This window comes from Melanerpes formicivorus, unplaced genomic scaffold (genome assembly GCF_026170545.1).
Source record: "Melanerpes formicivorus ecotype bairdi unplaced genomic scaffold, bMelFor1.0.p_v2 SCAF_64, whole genome shotgun sequence".
Taxonomy (NCBI): domain Eukaryota; kingdom Metazoa; phylum Chordata; class Aves; order Piciformes; family Picidae; genus Melanerpes; species Melanerpes formicivorus.
In genome coordinates, this window is record NW_027142416.1 from 3,033,959 (window position 1) to 3,060,753 (window position 26,795).

A 26,795-nucleotide genomic window follows, 5' to 3' on the forward strand; every position below is an offset into this window, starting at 1 on the left:
ACCACTTTCAAGTCTGAAATAGTTCTGCAGAGAAACAAACACGCACACACAACACTCAAGCTGTTATTTAGACAATGTTTCGATCATCTGTCAGTAATATTGTGCCTTCGTAAGTCAGAACTGCACCCGCTGAGCACTCGGCACTGCACAGCTCCGCAGGCTGCCTGGATTTCGCCTCCTCGCCTCGGTACGCCGTGAACTGCCAAGGGAGGGAACGGCACCGCGCAGCTTGGCTCGGGGCTCCCGCAGTTTCCCGTGGCCAGGTGCTCCCCTCAGCGCCCGATCTTCCCGGCAGCTGACCCGTTCCGGGGGGGCTACTGTAAACAATCCCACCCTCTCCAGGATGCCCAGGGCTGCGCCGCAGGCTCCCCGCACCGGCCTCGCCAGGGGAGCTGCCGGGAGCGCAAGCCCCGAACCGAGCAGCGGGAGGCGCGGGAGGAGCGGCACCCCGGGAGGAGCGGCACCCCGGGAGGAGCGGCACCCCGGGAGGAGCGGCACCCCGGGAGGAGCGGCACCCCGGGAGGAGCGGCACCCCGGGAGGAGCGGCACCCCGGGAGGAGCGGCACCCCAGCGCCCGGCCCAGCTCCCAGCCCGCCCCTGCAGCCCGGGCTGCTGTTCGCCACCAGCCCGCCGGCGTTTCCCATGCAGAGGCTACCCGAGGCTGCCCGCGCCGGCCCGTGCCTCAGCCCTTCCTCCCCGCGTCAGAAGGCGCCGGACTGCAGCGTCCCCACCTCTCACGCTGTCGCCTTCCCCTCAGGAATTAGCCCCCCAGCGACGGAGCCGCAAGACCAGCCCGAGGGGAGCCCACACACCTCCGGTGGAGACAACCCCTCCGCCCCCAGCCCCACCTGTTGCCCGCCCGGCCCCGCTGGCCCTCCGGCGGCTCTTTCCCGCCTGCCGCGTCCCGCCTGGCGCTGGCGGCCTAGCGGCGGGCGGGGGGAAAGGCCGGGGGGAGGGGGAGGGCCGCCGGCGACCGCGCGAAGAAAAGGGAGCGAAGCTGCCCCGCGCGGGCGGGAGCTCCGTCTCGCGCCCAGCTGCCGCGCGCCGCCTGCCCGAGCGCTGATTGGGCGGCCGCGCTGCCGGGGCTCCCCGGCGGGCCGCTCCTGATTGGCCGGATTGTAAAGAGATGTCTGAGGGCGCCTGGCGGGAGCTGCAGAGACCCGCGCCCCCCGCCCGCCCGCCGGGCCGCCCGCCGCCGAGGTGAGGCCGCCGCGCCGCCCGCCGCAGGGGCCGGGCAGGCTGTGTCCCCCCTCCCGCCCCTGGAGCGAAGTCCCGTGCTGCCGCGCTCCCTTCGCGTCCCGCCGCGGACGCGAGCCCGCTCGGGAGCGGCTCCTCTTAAAGGCCGGGCTAAAAGTGCCTTCTCGCTTTGCAGATGGAGGTGAGCGTCCTGTCGCTGCGGGACCTGGCGAGCGGCCGGCCGGGGCGGCGGGGCCGCGCCGAGGCGGCCCAGAAGGTGAGCGGGCATGGGGAGTTGGGGGGGAGGCGAGCGGGAGGTTTGATCTGTCTGTCTTCAGCGCCGCGGGATCCCCTCGCACGCTACCGCCTCTCCCGGTGCAGAGCATCGCGCCGGCCTGGCCACAGCGCGAAGTTCTAGAGGGGCGCCCGGGACGGCCACCTCGGGGCTACGGCGCCTGAGCCCTGTGCGCGCTGCCTGTACACGGCTCCAGCCCAGTTGGTAAGGCTGGGCGGTCAGGCCTGTGCCCCCCGGGTTCTTTCCCACTCCCTCCCTCTGATAACATTTGGGGTGCTGCCTTTTGGACCGCCACACCTGGTCTGCCCTGCCCGTCTGTACATCTTACAGTTGTACATGTGCATGGTACCTGCTGGCACTCGGAGTACAGGGGCGTCCGACGCTACCGTTAAAAGACATCCAACGAAACAGCCATGAGCCACACCACCGTTGTCAGCAAGCAGAGTGCATGCACGCAGGCTTTATTTCCAGGGAAGAAGGTTTTGGCTTTCACTTCAGCAAAACTTACATGGCAATTCGAGGCTACTTCAGTGTAAGGTGGAGGAGGAGGTTTTTGTACAGGTTCGGCATTCAAAAGCTAACAAGTGGCCGGCCTGACATGTCACAGGAACAGTGTAGTCCTGTTACATAGCAGCAGTTTGAGCATGAGGGTAGGTATGTCCACTCTGCTTGTCTTCTGGCCAGGCAAAGTATGCCTGTAGCCATACAGTGGTGTTAGTAGGTAAAGAGCCTGTGCAGTGACACGCAGCAAGGAACAAGCTCATGGCTCCTCTCTTGCCTCACCAGCTAAGACACAGGATGTCTAACTTAGGGCATGCCTTGCTTAGTAATGCCTCCTGAAATAGACCCAATTCATCACCCAGTCTCCACATTCAATCCTCCCAAGATCACATAGTTCTTGTCGGACTCAGCTCCTGTTATCTCAGGTGTTTGTTTTGATTCCTGCTGACATACTAAGTTCATTAAGCCAGGCCTTCTTGTCCTTGTTGTTGTAAGCCATCTCTGCTCAAATCAAAGTGAATCTCATACTTCTACCAACTGCCCTTGCAGTTTTGTGGAACACAGCTAGGAGTTTGAGCAATGCAGCTACTGGGGGGGGGAAAAAAGTGGGGGGGAAGAGGTAAAAAGCAAAATAAAGATCTGAAAAGTTGGTAGCAGTCATGGTCCTGCTGTAGTGCTGCTGTCTTTTTTTAATTTTTGGGGGGTTTTTTTGTGATACTTGTACAAACAGAAAATTTTTAAGTGGTAGAACAGCAAGTTGCTTCAGCTGTCCTGACTGTAGTTCCATTAGCACTAACCATAGTGAACAGGAACTTGAGGGGGAAGGTAGACTTTTCTCCATTGCAGCCTGAGTGTTGATTCACTGCCAAATGTGAAATTGCAAGAACACGTTGTGTGCCAAGGCTGTGTGAACATATAGTCTAAGAAGCACCCTGGCCTCAAAATTGACCCCTGTTTATCCTAGTGTAGTAAGTTTCAACTGGCTAACTCTTAATTGCTAAAAGGAGGTATATTTGTTACATCCTTTGGGGTAATTCATAGGTGGATGTATGCAGAAGTGTTCGCTGCAAGTACTCAGGGCACAACCTTTTTGACATGCCAGATTTGTTTCTACTTTGATTTGCTTCAGTTGTTACTAGAATTCCTCTCTGCTTTCTACCTAGGCTGTATCAAATAAGGTGAATTTTTTGGAATCCCCTATTTAAATACTTGTATCAACTAAGTGATAGCTCAGTTGCTTCACATAAACAGCCAAACTTGGGGAAGTTCATAGAGCAAACCAATGAGAACTTAAGATTTTTTTTCTTTCCATTTAAGAATTAGACTTACTGCACCACAACCCCCCTCCCCCCCCCCCCCCCCCCCCCCCCCTAATAACACTCTCCAGCCTCCAACCAGTCTTCATTGCAAGGAACAAATGAAGTGGTGGTGGTAGTCTGAGCAAGAAGCTTGCACAGTTTGAGACTAACATCAACAAAACCACAGCTAGACTGAAAAGCTAACAACTTCAAGCCTGATTTATCTTTTTTTAGAAGCAGTTTTCTGTTCTAAAGGCTTCACTCCCAACTTCAGCAGGTCACAAGTTCTACTGGTTTTCTGGCTGATTATCTGTCTGCTTGGCTTTCTCTCGCTCAAGGTGCATGCAGTCATCTCAAGAGACTAAATCTCAACAGCACCAAGCAATATTAGCTAGAGCTCCAAGTAACACAGTGCCCAGTTTGTAGGGTACTAAGGTGAATTAAGTGATAGCTGGACTACAGAGCATTGATTTCACTGGACAGAAAGACACAGCACAACTTTATGCACAGGCATTTCTGGAAGTCCTGCTCTGTGCCAGGCTTAGGATACCTGGACCTCAGTTTTTTATACCCTGCAAAAGAAAGGCAGTATGGCATCCTCCTACTCCAGTCTGGTAGTCTTCATGAGCTATTTGCTCTAAATGCCAGGGTGGTGTTTCTTGGGTCTCGAAAATGGTTCTCTTGGCTCAGGAATATAGCTGATATTTTCTTCAGCCCTTTGGAATTAGTTGAGCTGAATGTTAGGGAGAAATTCTTCACAGGAAGAGTGATTGGCCATTGGAACGAGTTGCCCAGGAAGGTGGTGGAGTCCCCATCACTGGAAGTGTTTAAGAAGACCCTGGATGAGGCACTTGGTGCCATGGTTTAGTTGATCAGATAGTGTTGGTGGTGGGTTGGACCTGATGATCTTGAAGATCTTTTCCAACCTGGTTAATTCTGTGATAATTCTTGCAGTAAGAGGAAGGGGTAAAGTTGGGCCCAGAGAAGTATGGAAAAAATCCTTAGACTGCAGAGAGGGACTGGAGGGGGTGGAGCTTCATTCAAAGAATGATAGAAATCAGCTGATGAATTAGACTTCTTTCTAGCACCTCTTAGCTGTAGTCCAGGAGTATTGTAACAGACAATTTCTCTGGTGTACTGATCAGCAGATAGTGCAGATGCTGAGGTAGTTTCACTTTCACCTGAAGTTACATCCACTTTGGTGTTTTATGACAGTTCAGAGCTGCATCCTTAGAATGGCCTTTGACTGGGGACTTTTCAAGCAGAACACTATTTTCTTGTTCAGTGTAATGTGACCAGTGCATTATTTCAGTTTCAATCCCCATTTGGTGATTTATGTTTGTGGGCAAAGCTGTCATACTAACAGTGAGGATTTAAAAGCCTGCAAGGCCACAAGTTTGACTGCTTGACCTCAGGGTCTGTAATTCAGGGCAATATCTCATACACACTGCCTCTGGTACAGCAGCGTGCAGAATACCTGTACTGCTTCCAACAAAGGCAGAACAACTGTACTAAAAATGAGTGTCAAGGCATGAGTCATTAAATTACCTCTGTAAGAGCAATGAAATTGATTGTGGAACTGTTTTCTTTCCTGTTGTGCCTAAAGAACTTTTTGTTTAATAGGAAAACATATTTGATCGATCCAGGATGGCTCCAAAAACTCCCATTAAGAGTGAACCAGTTGATTTATCAAAGCAAAAAGGCTGCACCCCAGAAAGAAATCCAATTACACCTGTAAAGCTTATTGACAGACCTCAGCCTGATCCCTGGACCCCCACTGCTAACCTGAAGATGCTTGTTAATGCTGCTAGTCCTGATATGAGGGACAGGGAAAAGAAGAAAGAGCTCTTCAGACCCATAGAAAACAGTGACCAGAGCGACACACCGGATTCATTACAGGTGAGACTCAGAATGTGGTTACCTTATGTTCAGTCAAGACTCAGACCTTCCTTAGGTTGTGCTTCAGTTTTCTTCCAGCTGGCCCTTTGCTCCTAAGGGCAATTGCCTGTACAGCACTGGCTGAGCAGCAGGACTTTCCAAAACTAGAAGTAACTGTCTTACAAGTAACCCCCCAAGAGCCTGACTATTACTGTAAAGGACTGTGAAGGAATTAAAGCTTGAACGTGTCATTTCTCCCCACTTGAAGCACTTCTGAGGCTATTTTCTGACCTGCATTAGAAAGGAAATTGCCAGATCAGTTTTAAACAGGCAGCATTTTCAGAAGCAATTTGACAGGGGGAAGGAATATTTTTCAGCATGCTTTTGAAACCTTGTCCACAGAAGCTTTGCAGAGTGGTCAGCTGAAACCACTTTCCATCAAACAGTATAGCCAAGTGTTTGGAACACTTTGACTTGCCAAGACTCAGGCAATGCATCACTACAGTTTTCTTCCTTTAGACTTTGTTGTTGTTCTAACCACAACTTTGATTATTTTTTTTTCCCTGGATAATATCCTTCCCTGCTGATTTCAGTGAGAGGAAGATAGTTCTGGGAACCTCCTACATTATTTTGTAGGTGCAGATCACTCTGCAAGTGCAAGTTGTATACCACCTACAGTAGTCTGAAGGATTCTGCACTTTGGATAGTCATAAAGGAATCAACAGTTGCCTAAGGACAATTCCTAACAGACCTTCCAGTTAGTTAAAAACAGTTGATGTTAAAGCCTGTTAAGACCATATAGCATTTTGGGGATGGCAACTATAGAGAGTTCAAATCTTTTCTAGTTAGTAAAGCTTGCACTTAATAACTTTCTCCGCACAGAAAGCTGGCTTGGAAAAGTTGTGAAAGAGTTCCTGTGAGAATACTGCTATTTCCATATCATAAAAACAATTAATTGAATCAGAGCAACAGCCTGCCACAAGGTCACTTGGTCACAATGAAGATCTCCTAAGCAAGGAAGTTTGGGGTTCAGCAGCTGCCTCCACTCTCAGCTTTTCTTTGCCAGATGCTGATTAGTTCTTTCCTTTTAAAACAAAAAAAATTGACACAGTGCAAAAAAAAAACCCTTCCATCATTCTCATTTTGTAAGAAACAAACATACCTCTCCATGTGTTCTTGCCATCACACTTCTGCTGTTTGGTGGGGTTGTCTTCTTCTCCCTGCAGGCACAGAAAGGTCTGCAGCATTCACTGAATTAACAGCTTGACTGAGTTTAAGATCTAGAGGCTGGCTGGTGCCTTCTGTAACCTCTCACCATCATGCCTCCTCCCCAATACCAACCCCCAGTTTCTTGAAGTTAGAGAGGCAAAGTGAAGGGCAGTAAAATCTCTTTCAAGAGGGACACTGTGATGGCTTGCACAGCTTCTGAATTAGAATAGAATAGAATTAATCAGGTTGGAAAAGACCTTCAAGATCATCAAGTCCAACCCAGAGACTAGACACAGAGGTGTTTGAGGGAATATTCCTCCTCTTCCTCTGAGAAAGAATCATAGAATTGTTAGGGTTGGAAGGGATCATCTAGTTCCAGCCCCCCCTGTCATGGGCAGGGACACCTCATACTAGATCAGGTTGCTCAGAGCCACATCCAGCCTGGCCTTAAAATCTTCCTTCTATCTGCTACTCTTGGGTGTTTGGTCTTACTGCTGCTTCCTTAAGCATAACCATTTTTTCCATTATTAGAAAGTGAGCTCAAATGTTGCTGACATGTGAAATGTGCCTTCCCTGGCTATGCCTTCCTTCTAAAGCTCTGCAGTCAAGGGTCAACCTTTTCCTTTTTCCCAAACAGTATGATGTGGTAGAAGACAGCACGGTTGATGAATTTGAAAAGCAGAGGCCCAGCAGGAAACAGAAAAGCTTGGGCCTCTTGTGCCAGAAGTTCTTAGCTCGTTATCCAAGCTACCCATTGTCAACAGAAAAGACTACTATTTCCTTGGATGAGGTGGCTTCCATTCTTGGTATGTATACCTGCAAGCATGAGGTAACAACTGGTCACCTGGGCTAACAGAAGAGGAGAGCCTTCAAAAGATCAGCTCTCAGAGAGAGTACATTCAGGCTCTGCCTTCCCCCACCCTGTGTTTGCATGCTCTTCTAAGCCTACCAATTAAGAGTTCAAAATGCCTAACACTCCTAGGTCTCTTTACTGCTCCATAGCACTGCTGTTCTCAAATTTGCTCTCTGAAGGTACTTTTTGGTAGGCAGATCTTTCCTTCATCTGTTTAGCAGCTCTGTTGCTTTCCTCAGTTTTCAATTTGCTGAACACTGAAGGAGTTACCAGTTGCCGCCTCTCTGACTTACAAACAACAAAGTCTGTCAAAAGAGAAGGCTTGGGGAAACAACTGCCAATTAGTGGGTGCAGGAAATCAGTTTGGTTTACTGCCTGACTTCAGCAACACACCTGACCTTGTGTCTTCAAAGATCTCCTGGCTCATCAAGGTTGTCTTAGCTTTAAATTCTGTCTTGGGGGAAGGTGGCCAGGAGACCTGCAAGAGTAGAAGGAGACAATGTGTTCTGTTGAGGTGGTGAGAAAGCATTGAGGAGCCTGTTTTCTGGGCCTGCTCTTAGGTTTGCTTGTAGTATCAAAGATTGATGAAATATCTGAGAGAAGTAATAAAAGTCAGGAGAGAGAACTGAGCCAGGTCCCACTAACAACAAAAAGATCCAGGTCCTTGTTTGGCAAGCTTGTGCCTTAGCTGGGAAGGACTTTACAGATATTAAATCAAGTAAATACTGGATCTACATTTAGAATTCAGGTATCTTATTGGGGGGGGAAGAAAGTAGCAAGTTGGAAAGGTGTCAGTTTGGGGAAGAAAGGGAACAGAAGGGTGATGTCCCCTGTGACTCTTGTTTGAAAGTCATGTAAATACTCATTTGTTTGCCTCGGTAATGGGAAGTGGAAATGAGAATGCAGATGAAATAAATAAAGTACTTCTAAGCAAATTGTTCTTTCAGATTTTGCAGTTACTCCTCTCTGTTTGCATAAGAGGCTTGTGCTCCAGCTCTGTTCAGCTAAACACAAGCAGGGCTCTATTCTGTGCTGGGCGAGATGTTACTTTGCTTTCCTAAGCACTAGAACCTTCCTGTTGGAGGTTTCACCTCTGAGAAATTGAGTGTGTTTTTCTTTCCCTTTGGCTTTCACTTCTTTGCTTGTCTGTACTAACTTGCTTCAGAGACCACAACATTTACTGCTGATCTTTGTTATGCAATAAGAGTTGTAATACAGCTTTGACTTACAAATGTTGTCTGCTGAAAACCTGTGGAAAGCCCACAGAGGGGGTGACAGTGGTGTCCCTCTCTTTCCCTTGCTCACTAACTGACTGGTGTCTGTCAGGCTGATGGTGCCTGACAGACACCAGGATATGTGTAGCACTCTTGTTTTGCTAGAGCATCCCTCACTCTCAAGTTCTCCATGTACTTGGAAATACTCAGAGATTGTTTATCCTAGCATCTGTTTGAGGCTGGAAAGTATTACCCATGTTCTGCAGGTGCAGCAAGGCCTTGTGAAGTCTTGCAAAACCTTTCCTCTAGGCTAGCACTTCTGCTCAACCCGTGTTAACTGTTAGGAGATTTCTGGGGTAGATGATGCCACCAGTGTATAGTGCACTGTCTCATATACAGCAGCTGTGCTTCAAACAATCCTGAATGTGAATATTTGGGGCGGTGAGCAGAGCCACCTGTGTGTTATTGAATCCCCAACCTTGCACACACAAGTCAGCTGAACCTAAGTTAGACATACTTCATAGACTTCACGTTGGGGTAGACCCAGCCAGCACTGAGGACTCATTCCTGCAGCATCTAGCAACAAAAGGTTGCTCTGCACCTTATGAAGCCTTTGGTTCTCCATTGCTTGATACCTGCTTAGCAAGTAATTGTGCCATTGGAAGTGCAAATGGAGGACTACTGGTTCCAGCAGGAGTGGGCTTTTATATCTACTGTGTGTCAGTGCCAGGCTCAGAGGCTTTCCTGCCTTGTGTTACACACAGGCTCTGGAGCTCTCTGGCAGGAAGGGCCGAAGGGCATTGGTGGCTTCTTGGCTTTTTGGGTTTTAGCTCAGAGCACTCTGAATGGGCCTGAGTGGGACTGGGCAGACTGCAATCAGTTGTCCTAAACACAGTGTATCTACATGGCTTATGATGAAGCCATGGCTGGGCCAGCAATTTAGTAAACAGGCCAAGAGCATCAGACCATGAGGCTAGCCATAGGAAAGTCAGCTGTGCAGATGTGGGCAGATCCAACGTGATGTGTCCAGGTAAACAGTGAGAAACGTCTTGTGAAGGCTCAGGTGTTAAAGAGCAGCCTGCTCTGTGTTCTGCTGCTTCTGAAGAGCACATTGAAAGTAGATGAGCATCTGTGTCTGTTTTATTTCCCTCCCCTCTTAAACCAGGAGTTGAGCGGAGACGGATTTACGACATAGTGAACGTCCTGGAGTCCTTGCACCTGGTTAGCCGTGTGGCCAAGAACCAGTACTGCTGGCACGGCCGGCACAACCTCAGCCACACCCTGAAAATGCTTCAGGAGGTAGGAGAGCTGCAGTATGGGGAGCTAATGGCCTTCTTCCAGCACAAGGAGCAGGACTTGGAGTACAAATTTGGAGAACAGAAAAAGGAGCCTGTTCCTGATTCTCAAGACTGTCCCTTACTGGACTTCTCAGAACCAGACTGCACTTCTGGTAAGATAACTGATGTGATACACAGACATAAACTGCTTTCTCCAGTTTACTAGCTGACCTTTTCCCCCTCACTCTTGGCTTTGAAATTAAATAATAAGAAAATATCCTTTGCAAAGAGCTGCAGAATTCACCATGGGGGTAACAGAATTCTTCTGTCCTGTCCCTAGCGTGGTGCTCAGGATGGCATTTTCCCTCTGTCATGAAGTGTGGCAGGAACTTTTGCCAGGCTCTCCACCTGTACCTGACAGTAAATGCTTTGTGTTTACAGCAGGTGCCAGCTTCCACTTGTCCACTGTTTGTGTGCTGGCCATATAATACACAGTGCTTTAAGTTATAGAATCCATTGGAGTCACAAAATTACTGTGGCACAAAACTATATAGCAACATAGCTTTGAATAGCTCTGAATTGCTCAGTTATTTGCTGCCTTTCAAAAGATTTCTGCTCCCCAGTGAGGAAAAAATTCGCCCCCCCCCCCCCCCCCTTTTTTGTGTGCCAAAACTGCTTGCTAAGTTGTTGAGTTGTGGGGGATGACATGTGCTAAGAGGCTTGGGTGTTATTTGTATCACAGCATCTGCAAACAGCAGAAAGGACAAGTCCCTGCGGATTATGAGCCAGAAGTTTGTCATGCTGTTCCTTGCCTCCAAGACAAAGATAGTCACTCTGGACACTGCAGCAAAGATTCTAATAGAAGAGACCCAGGATACAGTGGACCACAGCAAATTTAAAAGTAAGCTGGCTGTTGAGAGGTGAATCAGTCAGTGAGCAAGGGAAAGAGAGGGGCTTGTTTGGACTGACTCCAGTGGCTAACGGCGAGAGCAGCTCAGGAGTCTTCTGCTGAAATATGGTTTGGTTGTTTGGGGTTCTTTTAATTGCAAGTTGCAGTATTTGGAGATATACTGTGAGGGTGACAGATCACTGGAATAGGCTGCCCAGGGGGTTGTGAAGTCTCCCTTTCTGGAGATATTTAAGACCTGCCTGGATGTGTTCCTGTGTGACCTGCTCTAGGTGATCCTGCTCTGGCAGGAGGGTTGGACTGGAGAAGCTTTCCAGGTCCCTTCCAGCCCCTAACATTCTGTGAAAGCTTAGCAGGGGGAAGAGTCAACTTGACAATTATCTCCCAAGTTTTAGCTTCAGAAAGAAGAAAAATAATTTGGGAAGGGGGTTGTCTCCATTTTTTTGGTATACTCTGCTTGCCTGAACTGTTCTGAGTGATTTTTCAGACCTTACTGAAATGAAAAATGTTGTTTAATTTAATGGTATTGATTATTTTTTTTTCTCTCCAGAAATGTGATACTTCTCATTTTTGCCCCAGCAGTTTTTCACAGCTGGGTGGCAGACTTTGCTTTTCAGTTAGTGGACATGAGTATTTTGATTCCTTGGGCACCATGGAAAATTGGTAAATAGCTCTCATTGGTGAATAATGCTTCTAAAACAAAGGCTTTTATTCCAAGTTTTTAAAGCACTTCTAAAATGAAGTACTTGCACTTCAGTTTTAAAATTCAACCCCAACCACCAGGGAGGGTGTGAGGAGTTGAGCAGGATAAGCTGTGGGTAGCACCTCAAACTTGCTATTTATAGGAGTCACAGAGATTTTCCTAAGAGTGTTACTTTTTTAAGATGATAAATAGGTGTCCTCTTGTGATCAGCTGTGTACTCAGGTGCTTCTTGCCCTCAAGGACTGGAGCATGTGCCCTATGAGGAGAGGCTGAGAGCCCTGGGGCTTTTTAGTCTGGAGAAGAGAAGGCTGAGGGGGAGTTTAATAAATGTTTCTAAATATCTGAGGGCTGGGGGTCAGGAGCGAAGGGACAGGCTCTGCTCAGTTGTGCCCTGTGACAGGACAAGGGGCAATAGATAGAAACTCCAGCACAGGAGGTTCCACCTCAACGAGGAGGAACTTCTTCACTGGGAGGGTCACAGAGCACTGGAACAGGCTGCCCAGAGAGATGGTGGAGTCTCCTTCTCTGGAGCCTTTCAAGCCCCATCTGGATGCATTCCTGTGTGACCTGTGCTGGATTCTATGGTCCTGCTCTGTAAGGGGGGTTGGACTCAATGATCTCCAGAGGTCCCTTCCAACCTATAACATCCTTTGTGGAAGCAGAAAAGGTAATGCCACCTTTCAGAGGTGTTTGGTGATGTCTTCTCTTGTACTGAGAAATAATAGAATTGAATCAGACTTCAAGAAAAGCAGCTGAGGTCCTGGAAAAGAAACATTTAGCATGGAAAATGATTGACTGAAGGATGCTACCCTAATCATTTTATACCCCTTCTGGATGTGTTCCTATGTGAACTGTGCTGGATTCTCTGGTCCTGCTCTGGCAGGGGGGTTGGACTTGGTGACTTTAGGAGGTCTCTTCCAACCCCTAACATCCTGTGATGGTGTAAGTGCTTGTCTTCCCTCCACATGGAGACAGACTGCCTTTTCTAGGCCAGCTGGTGGTGTCATCACTCCTTAAACCATATCCATCAACATGAGGTATGTGAGTTTGAATCAGAGCTCCTAAGGTGGTTCAGCAGCTAAAACATGAAGCAGCAGTAATAAGCTGGTGGAGGCTGGCAGGGTGGGCTTCAGAGGAAGTGGATTAAGATTTTACCTGCCTTGTCTGTGAGAATCGCAGAATCGACCAGGTTGGAAGAGACCTCCAAGATCATCAAGTCCAACTGATCACCCAAACCTAGCTAATCAATTAGATCATGGCACTAAGTGCCTCATCCAGGCTCTTCCTAAAGACCTCCAGTGATGGTGACTCCACCACCTCCCTGGGCAGAACTGTGAAGAACTTTCTCCTCACCTCCAGCCTAAACCTCCCCTGGCACAGCTTGAGACTGTGTCCTCTTGTTCTGGTGCTGGTTGCCTGGGAGAAGAGACCAACCCCCACCTGGCTACAACCTCTCTTCAGGGAGCTGTCAATGGCTATAAGATCTCCCTTGAGCCTCCTCTTCTCCAGGCTAAGCAACCCCAGCTTCCTCAGCCTCTCATAGGGCTTGGTGAGAGCTGTGGTGAGAGTGTGTGATGGAATGAGCAGGCTGGAAGTGTGAGTGATGACTGTCTGTGCCCTCCCCTGCCAGCCAAGGTGCGCAGGCTGTACGACATCGCCAACGTCCTCACCAGCCTGGCCCTGATCACCAAGGTGCACGTCACGGAGGAGCGCGGCCGCAAGCCAGCCTTCAAGTGGATTGGGCCCGTGGAGTTCCCTGCCCAGACTGGTAACTTGTGTAGCTTCCACTCCTTTCCTTCTTGTGCTTCCCAGTGGAATAGAATCACAGAATTGTTAGGGTTTGGTTCTGATGGTCAGGTGGCCTGTGGCAGACCCCTGCAGTCACATCGCCTTCCCCTGGCTTCCCCTTAATGCTCTCAACCAGCTCATCATCCTTGCCCAGGTGGAGCTCCACTGATTCCAGCTGGTCACTGATACAGAGAGCGACACCTCCTCCCCTCCTGCCCTGCCTGTCCTTCCTAAAGAGCTTGTACCCATCTCCCCCTACAGTCCAGTCACGGGAGTCATCCCACCAAGTGTCAGTAACAGCCACTATGTCATAACATCCTGGCAGTGCAGTGGCCCTTAATTCATCCTGTTTATTGCCCACGCTGTGTGCGTTTGCATAGAGGCTCTTCAGCTGGGCTGGCCGTGCCACTCTGTTAGGTGAATCCCCCTTGATTCTCTTGGGGTGCCCCAGTGCTTTGTCCTTGGGTTGCCTCAGGGCAACAAGTGGAGAGCCCTTGCTGGCATCCATCCCTCTGCCTCTGGTGAGCTGCCCCAATGTTTGTCACAGGCAAGCATGAGATTAACAACCCATTTCCCCCTTCAAATCTAGTTTAAAGCCCTATCAATGAGCCCTGCCAACTCCTGCCCTAGAATCCTTTTCCTTCTCTGGGATTTTTCTGTGTGTGAAGAACTCTCCAGCATTTCATTCTCTATCCTGTGACTGTTAACTGCTGGCCAGCTCAGCGTTTCCCCTTGTCAGACTTTGTACCTAAGAGCTGGAACTGTGGAGGGATGTTGAAGGATTCTGTGTCTTGCTGGTATTTTTATACTGACTTCCACAGCTATGTGAATAACTGTATGAATCCTACAGCAATGGCAGATGCTTACATCTCCAAAGCTGGGTTCCCAGCTTTTCTGTCATAAGCAGGTGAATTGATGTCTTTGTAAGGGGGTCTCACCAAGGTAGAGCAGAGCTGTTCCTTGCATGCATCTCCTTGTATAAAAGCTTTGCCTGCAAAAGAGGCAACAGTGGGCAGAGCATCTCTGTGAGCTGCTGATTTTTGGCTAGAAGCCAGAGCAAAGAGAAACCCTTTGGTAATATATTTGCATCAGGCTAGTGCCAGGACCAAGTAAAAGTGAAGGGTTGTGTAATGCCATCTTAATGCTCCTTCTCCTCCAGGCTACACATGCTAGAGTGTAGCTGCTGCTGCAGCTGCCATGGAATGGAAAGGAAGGAGGTCCTTATCTCCCAGTGCTGCTGACCTTAGGTCTGCTTCAGTGGTGTGGGGTTTGAGATGGTACAAAAGTTACCTCCTATGGCCAGATTTGGTAACATGGCAGAAGCCTAAGCCATAAGCTGTGTTCCCTGAAGGACTGTTGTACGTAATTATGTTCCTGCAGATGAGCCAAGAGGGCCCAGCCCATCCTCTGATCCTCTGCCAGGGACACAGAGAGGAGCCTGTGGTAATGGACAGCACAAGTTTACACGTGGCGCTTCGTTGAACTGCGCACAGCCTTGTGAAGGCACCAGAAGGAAGGTCAGTTCTGAGCCCAGCAGCCCACATCAAGAGAGGCCAGGTAACTACTAATGAAGCGTCTTCTTTTGTGTATAGCTTGAGCTGCCCAAACATGGCCTCACCAGTCTAAGGCTCTTGACTGGGTGAATGAGCCTAATTAAATATGTGACTTATCCTTGGGAGGAGGTGCCTGTATTTCTATTGTTCATGTGAAGAGTCTTCTCTCCTGGACCCTCCAGTCAAGGGCCTGAAGTTAGATGTGCTGTATCTGAGCCATACTGCCTTGAATCTGCAGTTTGTTTTCTGGTAGATGTTTTTGCTCTCTAACTGCAACTATACTACACTTTCTTCTGTTGAACTCTGCTAGAGATAAAGCCACCAAAGCTTGAGTTATTGTGTGGTTCCTTACATAGTGGAATTTACTGTAACAGTTTAATGGAGAGCTATTGAAAAAACATGAAGCCATTACAGGGCTTTTCACAGTTCCTTTTTATAGGAAATGGAAATGTTGAGCACCTCTCTGGTGGGACTCAGAATTCTGAGTGTCTTGCAGGTTGCAGCTCCAGGTAATTACTGGGTATTATGAAAATGTGCCAGGATAGAAAAAAATTATACCAATTGCTTTAGATGACCAGCATCAAAATATGCTTGTTAAACATAGCTGTTCTTAATGGAATGCTCCTTTGTTCTTGCAGCCTGTGTTGTGAATTCAGATGAATATTGCTCCCAAATGGTCAATCCAGCAGCTGTCTGCAGGCAGGAAAGAGAGGAAGATCCTAGGTAGGTTTGTCTCAACTCCTGTCCAGTTTCAACCTTGTGCTTATCATTGTTAGCTCAGGGCTGGATTGCATTGATGAGACTGGGCTGGAGCACCTCTCCTATGAGGACAGACTGAGAGAGTTGGGGCTGTTCAGCCTGGAGAAGAGAAGGCTCCCAGGTGACCTAATTGCAGCCTTCCAGTATCTGAAGGGGGCCTACACGAAGGCTGGGGAGGGACTTCTCAGGATCTCAAGTAGTGACAGGACTAGGGGGAATGGAATGAAGCTGGAGGTGGGGAGATTCAGGCTGGAGGTGAGGGGGAAGTTCTTCAGCATGAGAGTGGTGAAGGCCTGGAATGGGTTGTCCAGGGAGGTGGTTGAGGCCCCATGCCTGGAGGTGTTTAAGCTCAGGCTGGATGAGGCTGTGGCCAGCCTGATCTAGTGTGAGGTGTCCCTGCCCATGGCAGCAGGGGGTTGGCACTGGCTGATCCTTGTGGTCCCTTCCAACCCTGACTGATACTATGATAGACTGACAAAGAAGATTGCCAGAGAATCTCATTGTTACCATTTGAATGCTGATAGGTCTCAGTGTTCCTTTCTGGGGTTTTTGCTTATTTTCTTTTTCATGGCAAATTTAAACCCACCTGTACTTGTGCCACTGTTGTCCTTCAGTAGTTCTTCATCTCATGTGTGCTTATATAGGACATCCCTGCCTCCTTTGACCTGTTTGGGTAGGCTAAGCAAATCATGGTTCCATGTAAGAGCATATCTGTCATATCAAAGAATCAGAGAGTTGTTAGGGTTGGAAGGGCCCTCAAGGATCAGCCAGTTCCAACCCCCTGCCATGGACAGGGACACCTCACACTGCAGCAGGTTGCTCACAGCCACATCCAGCCTGGCCTGAAAAACCTCCAGGCATGAGGCTTCCACCACCTCCCTGGGCAACCTGTGCCAGTCTCTCACTAACCTCATGGGGAACAACTTCTTCCTAACATCCAGTCTGAATCTCCCCATTTCTAGTTATGCTCCATCTCCCCCATGCCTATCACTCCCTGACACCCTCAAAAGTCCCTCCCTAGCTTTCTTGGAGTCCCCTTCAGGTACTGGAAGGCCACAAGAAGGTCTCCTCATGGCCTTCTCCTCTCCAGACTGAACAGCCCCAACTCTCAGTCTGTGTCCATAGCAGTGGGTCTGTCCTAACTGGAATTTGTTTGTGAATGATTGACTTTGCTCAAGTGCACCCAAAAGCCTTACTGTTCTGGCAAATACCTGGTAAGTCTGCATCTGTGTAATGAGACAAAATAAAAAGTGACCCTCTGTGTAAAAGTAGTGATGTGGAGGAGGAATTTCCCCACACTTGTGTCTAGCAGTGTGTTTGTTTGCTTTTGAGGATCAAGCAGGGGCTTCATTGTGGACTCAATGTTTTACCATTTCTCATTAGGTTTTTTTTCCTTTTTTTTTTTTTTTAGGAATAAAGCTTGTGCTACAGAAACAAATCTAAATTCAGCAAGCAACCCAAGTATAGCCTCACCTCTTTCCCTTCTTCCAGTTTCTATGGACTCTGAGTTTTGTGTCACCCCTTTGCCTCAGGCAGTTTTCCCCATGGTGCAGGCAGATGTGCCAAGCTTCTCGCTGCCAAATGGCATCAGCAGCCAAACTCTGCATCCTTCCACACCAGCAGTCACCAAAACAGAAAATGAAAAGCCTGCTCTGCTCCCCAGCCAACCCTTCCTGTGCTTCCCATCTTCATCCCTTTTAATGTTGTATGGCAGTCTTCAGGAAAACAACTTCAGGGAGACCACCGCAGGAGATGCGGGAGGCAGGAGCGCGGAAGGGCGGAGTGCCGTACCTCCAGCTGCCTGCCAGAAGCGCAGCTCCCACCAGTGCACAACACCCTCTTCCCCTGGACATGATGAAGAGCCAGCTTCTAAAAAGCAAAACTTGGAAGAGAGTGATGTGCCCCTCTCACTTGTAGTACCTAAGGTAACAAAGTGAATTTCATTATCACTTAGGCTTTCTGGGAGCGAGGAAGAGGTTTTGCCCCAGAGACTCTTTTCCCAAGTGAAAATGCACTGCACCACTCTTGTCACAGATCTATGAATCACATTGCAAGAGGCCTGTGTCAGGAAGGAATGGCACAGGCTGGGAGGTGTTTTCACATTACTAGGGGGGAAAATGAGCTGTGATTGCTTGGCACAGTGAAGCGATGCTCATCCGTTCTTTGGACTCAGTGTCCCGAGCGTTGTCTTCAGCAGCGTAGCCTGCCAGAGAGGAGGAAGTCAACGTAGACTGTACCTCCTGCCTGCTGGCTTGGGGCTCCCAAAGAGCAGCAGCACTGCTTACTTCACTCAGACATAGCAAGGGTAGTTTGTACTTCCCCCCAGCTCCAGCTTGAGTTCCTCTCTCTCAAGCCTTCTGTTGCCTGCAGTGAGAAGAGGAGATGATGGTGGAGGTGAAGTGCATCTCTCTCACAGTTGTGTTTACTACTGAAAATGGGCTCAAGATTGCATCAGTGTTCAACTACAAGCCATTTGAAACAGGTGGATTTCCTTACCAATAGAGGGAGGGAAATCCCCAGGCTCAGGTGTTTCTTGTCCAGTGCCCCCAAGTACTGGAAGTGAACTATAGCACAGGGCTTAGACTTCAAAGCCTCCAACCAAATTTCAAGTTTGGTGATTGGCTGGTCACAGTATCACCAAGGTTGGAAGAGACCTCAAAGATCATCAAGTCCAACCTGTCACCACAGACCTCATGACTAGACCATGGCACCAAGTGCCACATCCAATCCCCTCTTCACCACCTCCCTGGGCAGCACATTCCAATGACAAACGACTCTCTCAGTGAAGAACTTTCTCCTCACCTCCAGCCTAAACTTCCCCTGGCACAGCTTGAGACCGTGTCCTCTTGTTCTGGTGCTGCTTGCCTGGGAGAAGAGACCAACCCCTTCCTGGCTACAACCTCCCTTCAGCTAGCTGTAGAGAACAATGAGGTCTCCCTGAGCCTCCTCCTCTCCAGGCTAAACAATCCCAGCTCCCTCAGCCTCTCCTCACAGGGCTGTGCTCAAGGCCTCTCCCCAGCCTCGTTGCCCTTCTCTGGACACGTTGAAGTGTCTCAATGTCCTTCTTAAACTGGGAGGCCCAGAATTGGACACAAGACTCAAGGTGTGGCCTAACCAGTGCAGAGTCCAGGGGCGCAATGACTTCCCTGCTCACACTACAGCAGGTTGCTCACAGCCACATCCAGCCTGGCCTTCAAAACCTCCAGGGATGAGGCTTCCACCACCTCCCTGGGCAACCTGTGCCAGTCTCTTACAACCCTCATTACAACCCATGGCAGGGGTGTTGGAGCCAGGTGGGGCTTAGCACCTTCTCCTAGGCAACCAGCACCAGAACAAGAGGACACAGTCTCAAGCTGCACCAGGGGAAGTTTAGGCTGGAGGTGAGGAGAAAGTTCTTCACTGAGAGAGTCGTTCGCTATTGGAATGTGCTGCCCAGGGCAGTGGTGGAGTCACCATCCCTGGAGGTGTTCAAGAGGGTTCTCTTGTTCTGGTGCTGGTTGCTAGAGAGAAGAGACCAACACCTTCCTGGCTACAACCACCTTTCAGGTAGTTGTAGAGAGCAAGAAGGTCTCCCCTGAGCCTCCTCTTCTCCAGGCTGAGCAACCCCAGCTCCCTCAGCCTCTCCTCACAGGGCTGTGCTCCAGACCCCTCCCCAGCCTCGTTGCCCTTCTCTGGACACCTTCAAGTGTCTCAATGTCCTTCTTAAACTGAGGGGCCCAGAACTGGACACAGGACTCAAGGTGTGGCCTAACCAATGCAGAGTCCAGGGGCACAATGACTTCCCTGCTCCTGCTGGCCACACTATTCCTAATGCAGGCCAGGATGCCATTGGCCCTCATGGCTACCTGGGCACACTGCTGGCTCATGTTTAGGTGGCTGTCAATCAGCACCCCCAGGTCCCTCTCTGGCAGCTCTCCAGCCACTCTGACCCCAGCCAGTCAGTGTTGTGCTGTCCTTTGCACAGATGGCCTTTTTACTCTAGCTGACAAGGTGCATGAGATACATTGTACTGTGTTATTTCAGCTTGGACTCACCACTTCCTCTTGTGTTTTTGCTTAGAAGCCTTCTGAGCCAGCCAAGGCAGAAACTACACCCGGAAGTGGCTGTACCTCTGCTGAGCGCCTAGAAGGTTTTCACCTTGACCATGCAAGTCCTGTTGCCCCAGAGGCTACAGACAAGGCATCTAGCAAGCCTTTAGATTCTCAAAAGCAAGAAAAATGTTGTCAAAATGAAGACCTTGGTGAACCCTCTCTAGGAAAAGAGCACATCTCTAAGGAAAATGGCAGTCAGCCTTTCCTACCACAGTATCTTTATGTTCAGCCTACTGCAGGTAAGGGCAGCCAGGAGATCCAGAGTCATTCAAAATTCTGCCTCAGCTCACTGCTCTGCTCAAATAAGGATGCCTGCAGATACATGAAGAAGTCATATTTGGCACAAAAACTCTCAGCAGTTCTCTGTAGCAGTTTCATAGCTCTGAAGTCTCTTGACTCCAGATGTGAACTGTTGCTTCCCTGAAAATGCAGGCACTTTTCTGAGGCACCCAAACGTTAAAAGAGATTAATAATGTGGGGTTTTGCATGCCTTGAATTCAGTGCAGCACAAAAGGCACCTATGCTGCATTCCAAACTGGGGTGCTGGAAGGCTGGGTTTGGCAGTAGGACAGCCAGACCTGTGCAGCATCATTCCCCTCAGTGCTGGGGGAATTCACTCATCTATGACCTTTGTAGTGCTTACCACCTGCATCATCAGGCTGAGGCACTGGGAGTGTAGCCAGGCCTGCTCGCAGGACACTGTAGCTGGAGATGCTACAAGAGGATTCTGTGGGCACCGTTTTGCCTGCCTGGGGTTGTGTGGAGTTTTGTGGGAATAGGATGTGTGTGGCAGATTATCATGGATGCTGCATTAGTGCTTGACTCACCTGTGGCACAGAGTGGAGTCTTCTGGGTTGTGTTTATAGAATGGAGATGCTCAGTTTGCAGATGCTGATCCTGGCGTTTTGGAAGGTGAGGCAAACTGAGCAATAGCAGCTCCTGTTTCAAAACTGTCTGTTCAGCTGTTCTGAGGAAAATGAGCATCTGGGGGCTATGGCTTTTCTACTTGGTGGTTGGCTTGTCTTTTTTCCCCTCGTTGCAACCAGTGTATATTTCCATGCAGCAGAGGATATGATTCCTGTTAGTGGGAGGGAAAAAAAGAGTTGTGTTGTGCCAAGGTGTGGCTTGTAACTGAAGTTAGGAGCAGGAAACAGCAAGCTGTGTGGTTGGTGCTTAACAGGAGCAGCATCAATGGCTGCAGATACAGTGGTCAGGCAGAAGGGGGGGAGCTGGAGGCAGGTAGGGGAAGGGAACTCGACCCAAGAGGTTTGTGAACAGTTCCCTTCCTTCTTTTTCCGTGTTTGCATCACAGTTTTCTCTTTCCTGTTCTAGAGGAAGTAGCTTCACTTCAGTTTGTTCACTGTATTGATGCCTTGCTTTTTCTCCCTTTGATTTAGGATTAAGCAATTTTAACCTGCTGTTGTCTGCAAACCAAGCCCCTGGTGGTATCAGCCTGGCTGCAAGCCCATTGCCTTCTGTGGGTGTCCCCTGTGTCATGGTGCCATCAGCAGCTCTGGCTTCCTTCCCTCTCGTCTGCTCTCCTGCGCTCCCCAGTTCTCTTTCCCCGGCTCCCGATGGCTGCTTCTCAGCTGCCAGCTCTGTCAATTTCAGCGTGCCTGGCCTGGCCTCAACCACGCCTGTTCTCATAGGCACCACGGCTGTGCTCACTCCCAAGGTGTCACCCACACCTTTGGTGGATCCCCAGCAGCCAGCCCAGCCTGCTCTGCACCTGAGTCCTGTGCTGGCAAGATCCTGCACTGCTGTGAAGCTGGACTCCCCTGTCTGTATGGGGCATCCCGTCACCCTTCTAAAGCTGCAGCAGGTGAGAAAGAGTCAGAGGTGGTGGTTTGAGTAATGATAAAAACAGCACTGCCAAGCCTGTAGGCTCACAGGCTGCAGCTGGTGCCAATATCAGAGTGATAAGTTAGAGAATCATAGAACTGTTAGGGTTGGAAGGGACCTCAAGGATCAGCCAGTTTCAACCTCCCTGCCATGGGCAGGGACACCTCACACTACAGCAGGTTGCTCACAGCCACATCCAGCCTGGCCTGAAAAACCTCCAGGCATGAGGCTTCCACCACCTCCCTGGGCAACCTGTGCCAGCCTCTCACCACTCTCATGGGGAAGAATTTCTTCCTGACATCCAATCAGCTCAGTGAGTTGGCAGTGAGATAGAGGCTTTCAGCTTTGACAACAGGTGGGCAGCTCCAGCGCAAAAAGAAGCAAAGGCTGCAGCTTTTCACATGGAGCTTCTGAAAGGATGTGTGATGTGGTTCCCCACTGTGGCAGGGTATAGAGCTTAATGTTGTCTTGGGGTGGGTTGAAATTTCCCCCCCCACACATTAACTTTGCCAGACCAGCTTAGCTGGAAGCAAATGGAAGCTGTATTTACAAGCAAAACTACACTCTGCAATGGGATGCCATGAATGTGTACAAAATATCCAGGATTTGCAATATTGACAGGGATTTGCAATTGATAACAGCACAAGGACCCTCACCCTGGTCAAAGACCAGGGGAAGCTACCAGCTTCTCTCTCTTTGCCTCCCCCCTTACCCCCCTAGACAAAAGGGACAAGAGAAAGGAGCAGAGAAGTTAGACTTAGCCAAAACAATGCAGCCAAAGTCAATCAGAAAGGAGTTTGTGTCTCTCCCAGAGTGAAACAGCAAGAAGAGAAGATTGTCTTGGTACAACCAGTTTTAGTGCCTTACCTCTTCCGGGGGGATTGTTTAGAATTGTCTGTGTTCCTTTTTACACCCAGTAGTGATTTACTTACAGTTTTACTACTTTCTGTTCAGATGGCCAAGAAGGCCAATGGCATCCTGGCCTGCATTAGGAATAGTGTGGCCAGCAGGAGCAGGGAAGTCATTGTGCCCCTGTACTCTGCATCCGTTAGGCTGCACCTTGAGTCCTGTGTCCAGTTCTGGGCACCTCAGTTTAAGAAGAACATCGAGACACTTGAACGTGTCCAGAGACGGGCAAAAAGGCTGGGGAGAGGCCTTGAACACAAGCCTTATGAGGAGAGACTGAGGGAGCTGGGATTGTTTAGCCTGGAGAAGAGGAGGCTCAGGAGTGACCTCATTGCCCTCTACAACTACCTGAAAGGTGGTTGTAGCCAGGAAGGGGTTGGTCTCTTCTCCCAGGCAACCAGCACCAGAACAAGGGGACACAGTCTCAAGCTGCTCCAGGGGAGGTTTAGACTCAAGGTGAGGAGGAAGTTCTTCACCGAGCAAGTTGTTCGTCATTGGAATGTGCTGCCCAGGGAGGTGGTTGAGTCATCGACCCTGGAGGTGTTCAAGAGGAGATTGGACGTGGCACTTGGTGCCATGGTCTAGTCATGAGGTCTGTGGTGACAGGTTGGACTCGATGATCCTCAAGGTCTCTTCCAACCTTGGTTATACTGTGATACCTGTGAAAAATTTTAAAGGCATAGCCTAAGATTCCTGTTTGTGTGTGTGGCTCTAGGCTTTGAGAACAGCTTCCTGAATGCTTGTGGTTTTGTTTCCCCAGCAGCCTATGTCTGCTCCCCTCACTCCCAAGAGCATTCGTCCCGCGTGCCACGAGGCGTTCTTCAAGACTCCTGGCAGCCTCGGAGACCCTGCCTCCTGCAAGAAGAACGAGGGCACCCAGACCAGGAATGCCAGCTCTGTGCAGAGGAGACTGGAAATCTCTAGTACCACAGCTGACTGACTCCACTCGTTGCAGAGGGTGGGCAGATTGTCCTAGGAGCCTGTGTTGACTACCAGAGAACAATCTCTTAGCTGACAAGGAGCATGTTGAAAGGTCATCCTTCCTGGCGTGCTACCCACTCTCTACTCACCCCCTGGCTCTGCTAACCACCTTCTTTACACCCTTTAGTTCTGAAACCCTTCTACTGCATGGTTCCTTCAGTACTGATTGGAATTCAGAGGCTGTGCTTCAGATGGCCTTGTGAGCATCAAATTGTACCTTCAGTTTTAATTTGGAAAACTCTCTCTTGCTGTGAGGATATGCAAATAGATTTTCTTGGAGTCCCCAGGGGCTCTTTGTCATGGTTTTAACTCAGATGTCTAGCACTTAGCTGGGGGAAAGATTCCCTTTTTTGCCTTTCCCCTTTTTTCCCTTTTTTGCCTTTCCCCTTTTTTCCCTTTTTTGCCTTTCCCCTTTTTTCCCTTTTTTGCCTTTCCCCTTTTTTCCCTTTTTTGCCTTTCCCCTTGTAAATCTGTGGTGAAAATGCTAAGTTCTGGGAGTCAACTGCTTCCTTGGTTGCAATCTGTCAAATCCTCACTCTCCGGTGCAGCCTTTTGCTAGTTATTTTACACATGCAGTGGGATTTCATGCTCAAAAAGTGGTGGTTTTGTTTGGGTGGTGTTTTTCTTGCAGCTTCAGAGCAAACAGATTTTCTCAGGGTGGGATTACTTGAATGTCAGTTGGTGGTTTTACAATTTGCCCAGCACTTGTGGTTAGAAAAACCTAACAGTGAGGTTAACACAATAGGATTGAATGTATACATGGGGAAAATATTAAGACCAAAATAACTGTGAATGTTGCATTTTTTTGTCATTGTGCTAATGAGTTACATTAATCCTTGGGGGTTGGTGGGGGTTGTTTGTTTTTCTTTTGCCCTGAGCAAAATGTATGACATTAGGTGTAAAAATAGAAAACCTGATTCCTTCAATAAGTTAGACAAGGTAATCTGAGAGTGCCAAACCACTGTGCTGGGATGTCACATCCCATTTAAGTACATAGGCTAGACTTTATGACCAAGGGATACTGGGAAGTTGTTAACCATGTGATTAGATTCAGTCTAACCTGAGTCTACTTAAGTGCCTGTTTAGTGGTTTACATAAGTCTGCTTAAGGGGCTTGTACTTAAGTGCCTAACTCTTCACTTAGAGGATTTTCATAACTAGTTCATAGTGTATTTAAACATACTTGGAAGACAAGGGAGGTCTTACCTCTTGGTGTGTATCTGTCCAGACCATAACAAGAAGCTGCAAAGAGCAGGAGCCACTAATTTTGGAAGGGGGGGGGTTGGGGTGGAAATGGTCTGTCTTCCTTAGAAGAAGACAAAGAGGAAGAAAAGTCCAAGAGTTAACATTCAGCTGGTGCTATTAATAATCACGGTATTGATTGTGTAGGACATCATTTTAAGGGGTCACAGAATCACAGAACTGATACTGTGGGGGACATCATTGTAAGGCTTCCTGCTCTTACACTTGGGTGTGTTTTCCCTGCTGTGCTTGAATCTGTGCCATGTCCTGTTTTAAAGACAGCAAGTGTTGCTGGTGAGATCATGTTACTTTGGACTGCCAGCAAACGAGGCTGTCACCATCAGCTCTTCTCTCACTGGTACTGGTTTTTCCAAGGGTAGGTACAAGTGTCAGATGTGCTACTTGGTTGCTTAAGGCAGACCAGGACTGTAAGGGTTGGTCTTTGTTTTTATCATGAAATGTGTTATGAAAATGGAGTTTTAAGAAAGACTTTTATTGAAGCTGGGGCTTTGAGTAATGTGGCCTTACCTTGGAATAGACAAAGAGGGCTGGTTAACCCTTGCTGAAAGAAAATCTAGAGTGGAATTAACCATAGGAAATTTTGGGGGTGGCAAAGGAATCTTCAGCCGTCCAAGTGTTAAGGGGTTTGGTGTTTTTCTGATTACACTACAGCTGGCAAAGTTTACAATTTTGGCTTCTGAATTACTTCTTCTCACACACCCACAGACTTTCATTTCACTCCCAAGGTCAGTGTGTAATTGGCATGCTGGTGCTGCCCCTGCACTTCTGCTAGTGTGCACTTGTTGCTGTTGGAGCTGGTAGCAGACTGCCAGGGTTCAGGGGGGCGTGGCGGATGCTGATTCCCTGAACCTTGTCTTTGCTCAGATGCAGCCTCGTAGCACAACGGCCACTGGGAGCCAAGAGGCGCATTGGAGCTGGTACTGACTCCAGTCAAGGCATGGTTGCTAAAATTGCCTTGCTTTTGTCAGTAATGTTGCTCAGTGCCATAACAAACCTCATTATACTTGAAAATGCAAGGACTGAAAAGGAATCTTCAGTTTCCAATCTCTGCTTCCAGTCGTGAGTTTCCATAAACACAGCAGGTCTGAAAGTGAGGATCAACTTCTTCACCATCAAAGCTGTGTGATGGGTCATGGCTGCAAGAGCAGATTTTGGACCTGGGAGAAGAAGAGGGGAGCTCATGTGCTCTCTCTTGTGTTTGTCAATGCAAAACTCTCACTAAAATAGGAGTGGGACCACTGAAGCAGTCGAGCAGCAAAGGGATCAACACTACCTGCAGTACCTGAGCTGCTGAGCTAGACCGGCAAAGGGGAAGGGTTGGTTGGAATGAGTTTTACCTTTCCCACCTTTGCCTTCACTAAAAGCTAAGAAGTAAAATAAAGTAGGAACAGCTCATGAGCCAGGAAAAGCAGAATTTCTGTTTGCACTGAGGCAAGGTGCACAGCCAGGATGTTCTGCAGGGTTTCTGAAACCTTTCTGTGCCAGGAGAGTTGCTGAGGTGGGTGAGTGTGTAAACCTTATACTTGAATCTACCTGCCACGTTTACACTTCTGATTCTTTTGTAAATTGGTGCTGTTTCTGGAATAAAAAAAAGCTGGATTCTGTCATGTGAAGCTCCTTCCAGTTTGTGTCTTTGCACTGCTAGTTTCATATAGGTCTGAAGTTTATTGCTGTTCATACCTCGAGTGACTAGTCGTCCTGCTTTTCCTGCTCTCTAGCCATCCTTCCATCTCTGCCTATAGCTTTACTCCAGTCACACTGCTGGGCTGAATGCTTCTGGGTATTTTTATGGGTTGTTTTTATTTTTTTAATTTACTGTCTTTTAGCAAAAATATTAAACTTTTACAGAATAAAAGCTGAATGACAATTGTGGCTGTGACTTCAGTATGGAGAGCACCCTTGAAAAGAAACATCCATCCCGACCGAGTGTTGGTTCTGAGCACTGAGCAGCAGAGGACAGCTTGACTAGGCAGCCCTTGTGCCTGGCTGGTTCACACTTGGTTGTGTGCAATCTCTTGTGCCTGGCTGATTTTACACTGGACTGTGTGCAGTCTCTTGTGCCTGGCTGGTTCACACCTGGCTGTGTTACAAGCACAAGGACAAGTGCATTGCAAACTAGCTCTTAAAGCCCTGGAGCTGGCCAAGAGAATAACCAATGGCCCTGGCCCAGCACTCTGTGAGGTGTTCCCCACCCTGACTACCCAGGGTGCCCATCCCAGCTCTCCACAGGATGGCAGCACTGCCTGTCTGGCCCCAGGCACCCAAGAGCTGTAAAGCCCTGATGCAAGGTTGGCTTCCCACA

At 48.9% G+C, this 26,795-nt stretch overlaps 1 protein-coding gene across 1 annotated transcript; it reads left to right on the forward strand.

The window, feature by feature from the left end:
* The first annotated feature begins 1,123 nt into the window (after positions 1–1,123).
* On the forward strand, positions 1,124–26,106 carry E2F7 (E2F transcription factor 7). Its single transcript, XM_068162421.1, has 13 exons — positions 1,124–1,200; positions 1,373–1,453; positions 4,894–5,169; positions 6,995–7,163; positions 9,590–9,874; positions 10,444–10,602; positions 12,942–13,079; positions 14,480–14,656; positions 15,291–15,375; positions 16,823–17,336; positions 19,471–19,741; positions 20,900–21,324; positions 23,011–26,106. The coding sequence occupies exons 2-13, from the start codon at positions 1,373–1,375 to the stop codon at positions 23,188–23,190; spliced, it is 2,760 nt and encodes a 919-aa protein (XP_068018522.1). The 5' UTR covers positions 1,124–1,200; the 3' UTR covers positions 23,191–26,106.
* Positions 26,107–26,795: the final 689 nt, after the last annotated feature.

Coding starts and splice junctions, on each gene's coding strand:
- E2F7 (XM_068162421.1), top strand. CDS start 1,373: ATGGAGGTGAGCGTCCTGTCGCTGCGGGACCTGGCGAGCGGCCGGCCG. Junction 7,164..9,589: donor TGAGGTGGCTTCCATTCTTG/GTATGTATACCT, acceptor CTCTTAAACCAG/GAGTTGAGCGGAGACGGATT. Junction 9,875..10,443: donor AGAACCAGACTGCACTTCTG/GTAAGATAACTG, acceptor TTTGTATCACAG/CATCTGCAAACAGCAGAAAG.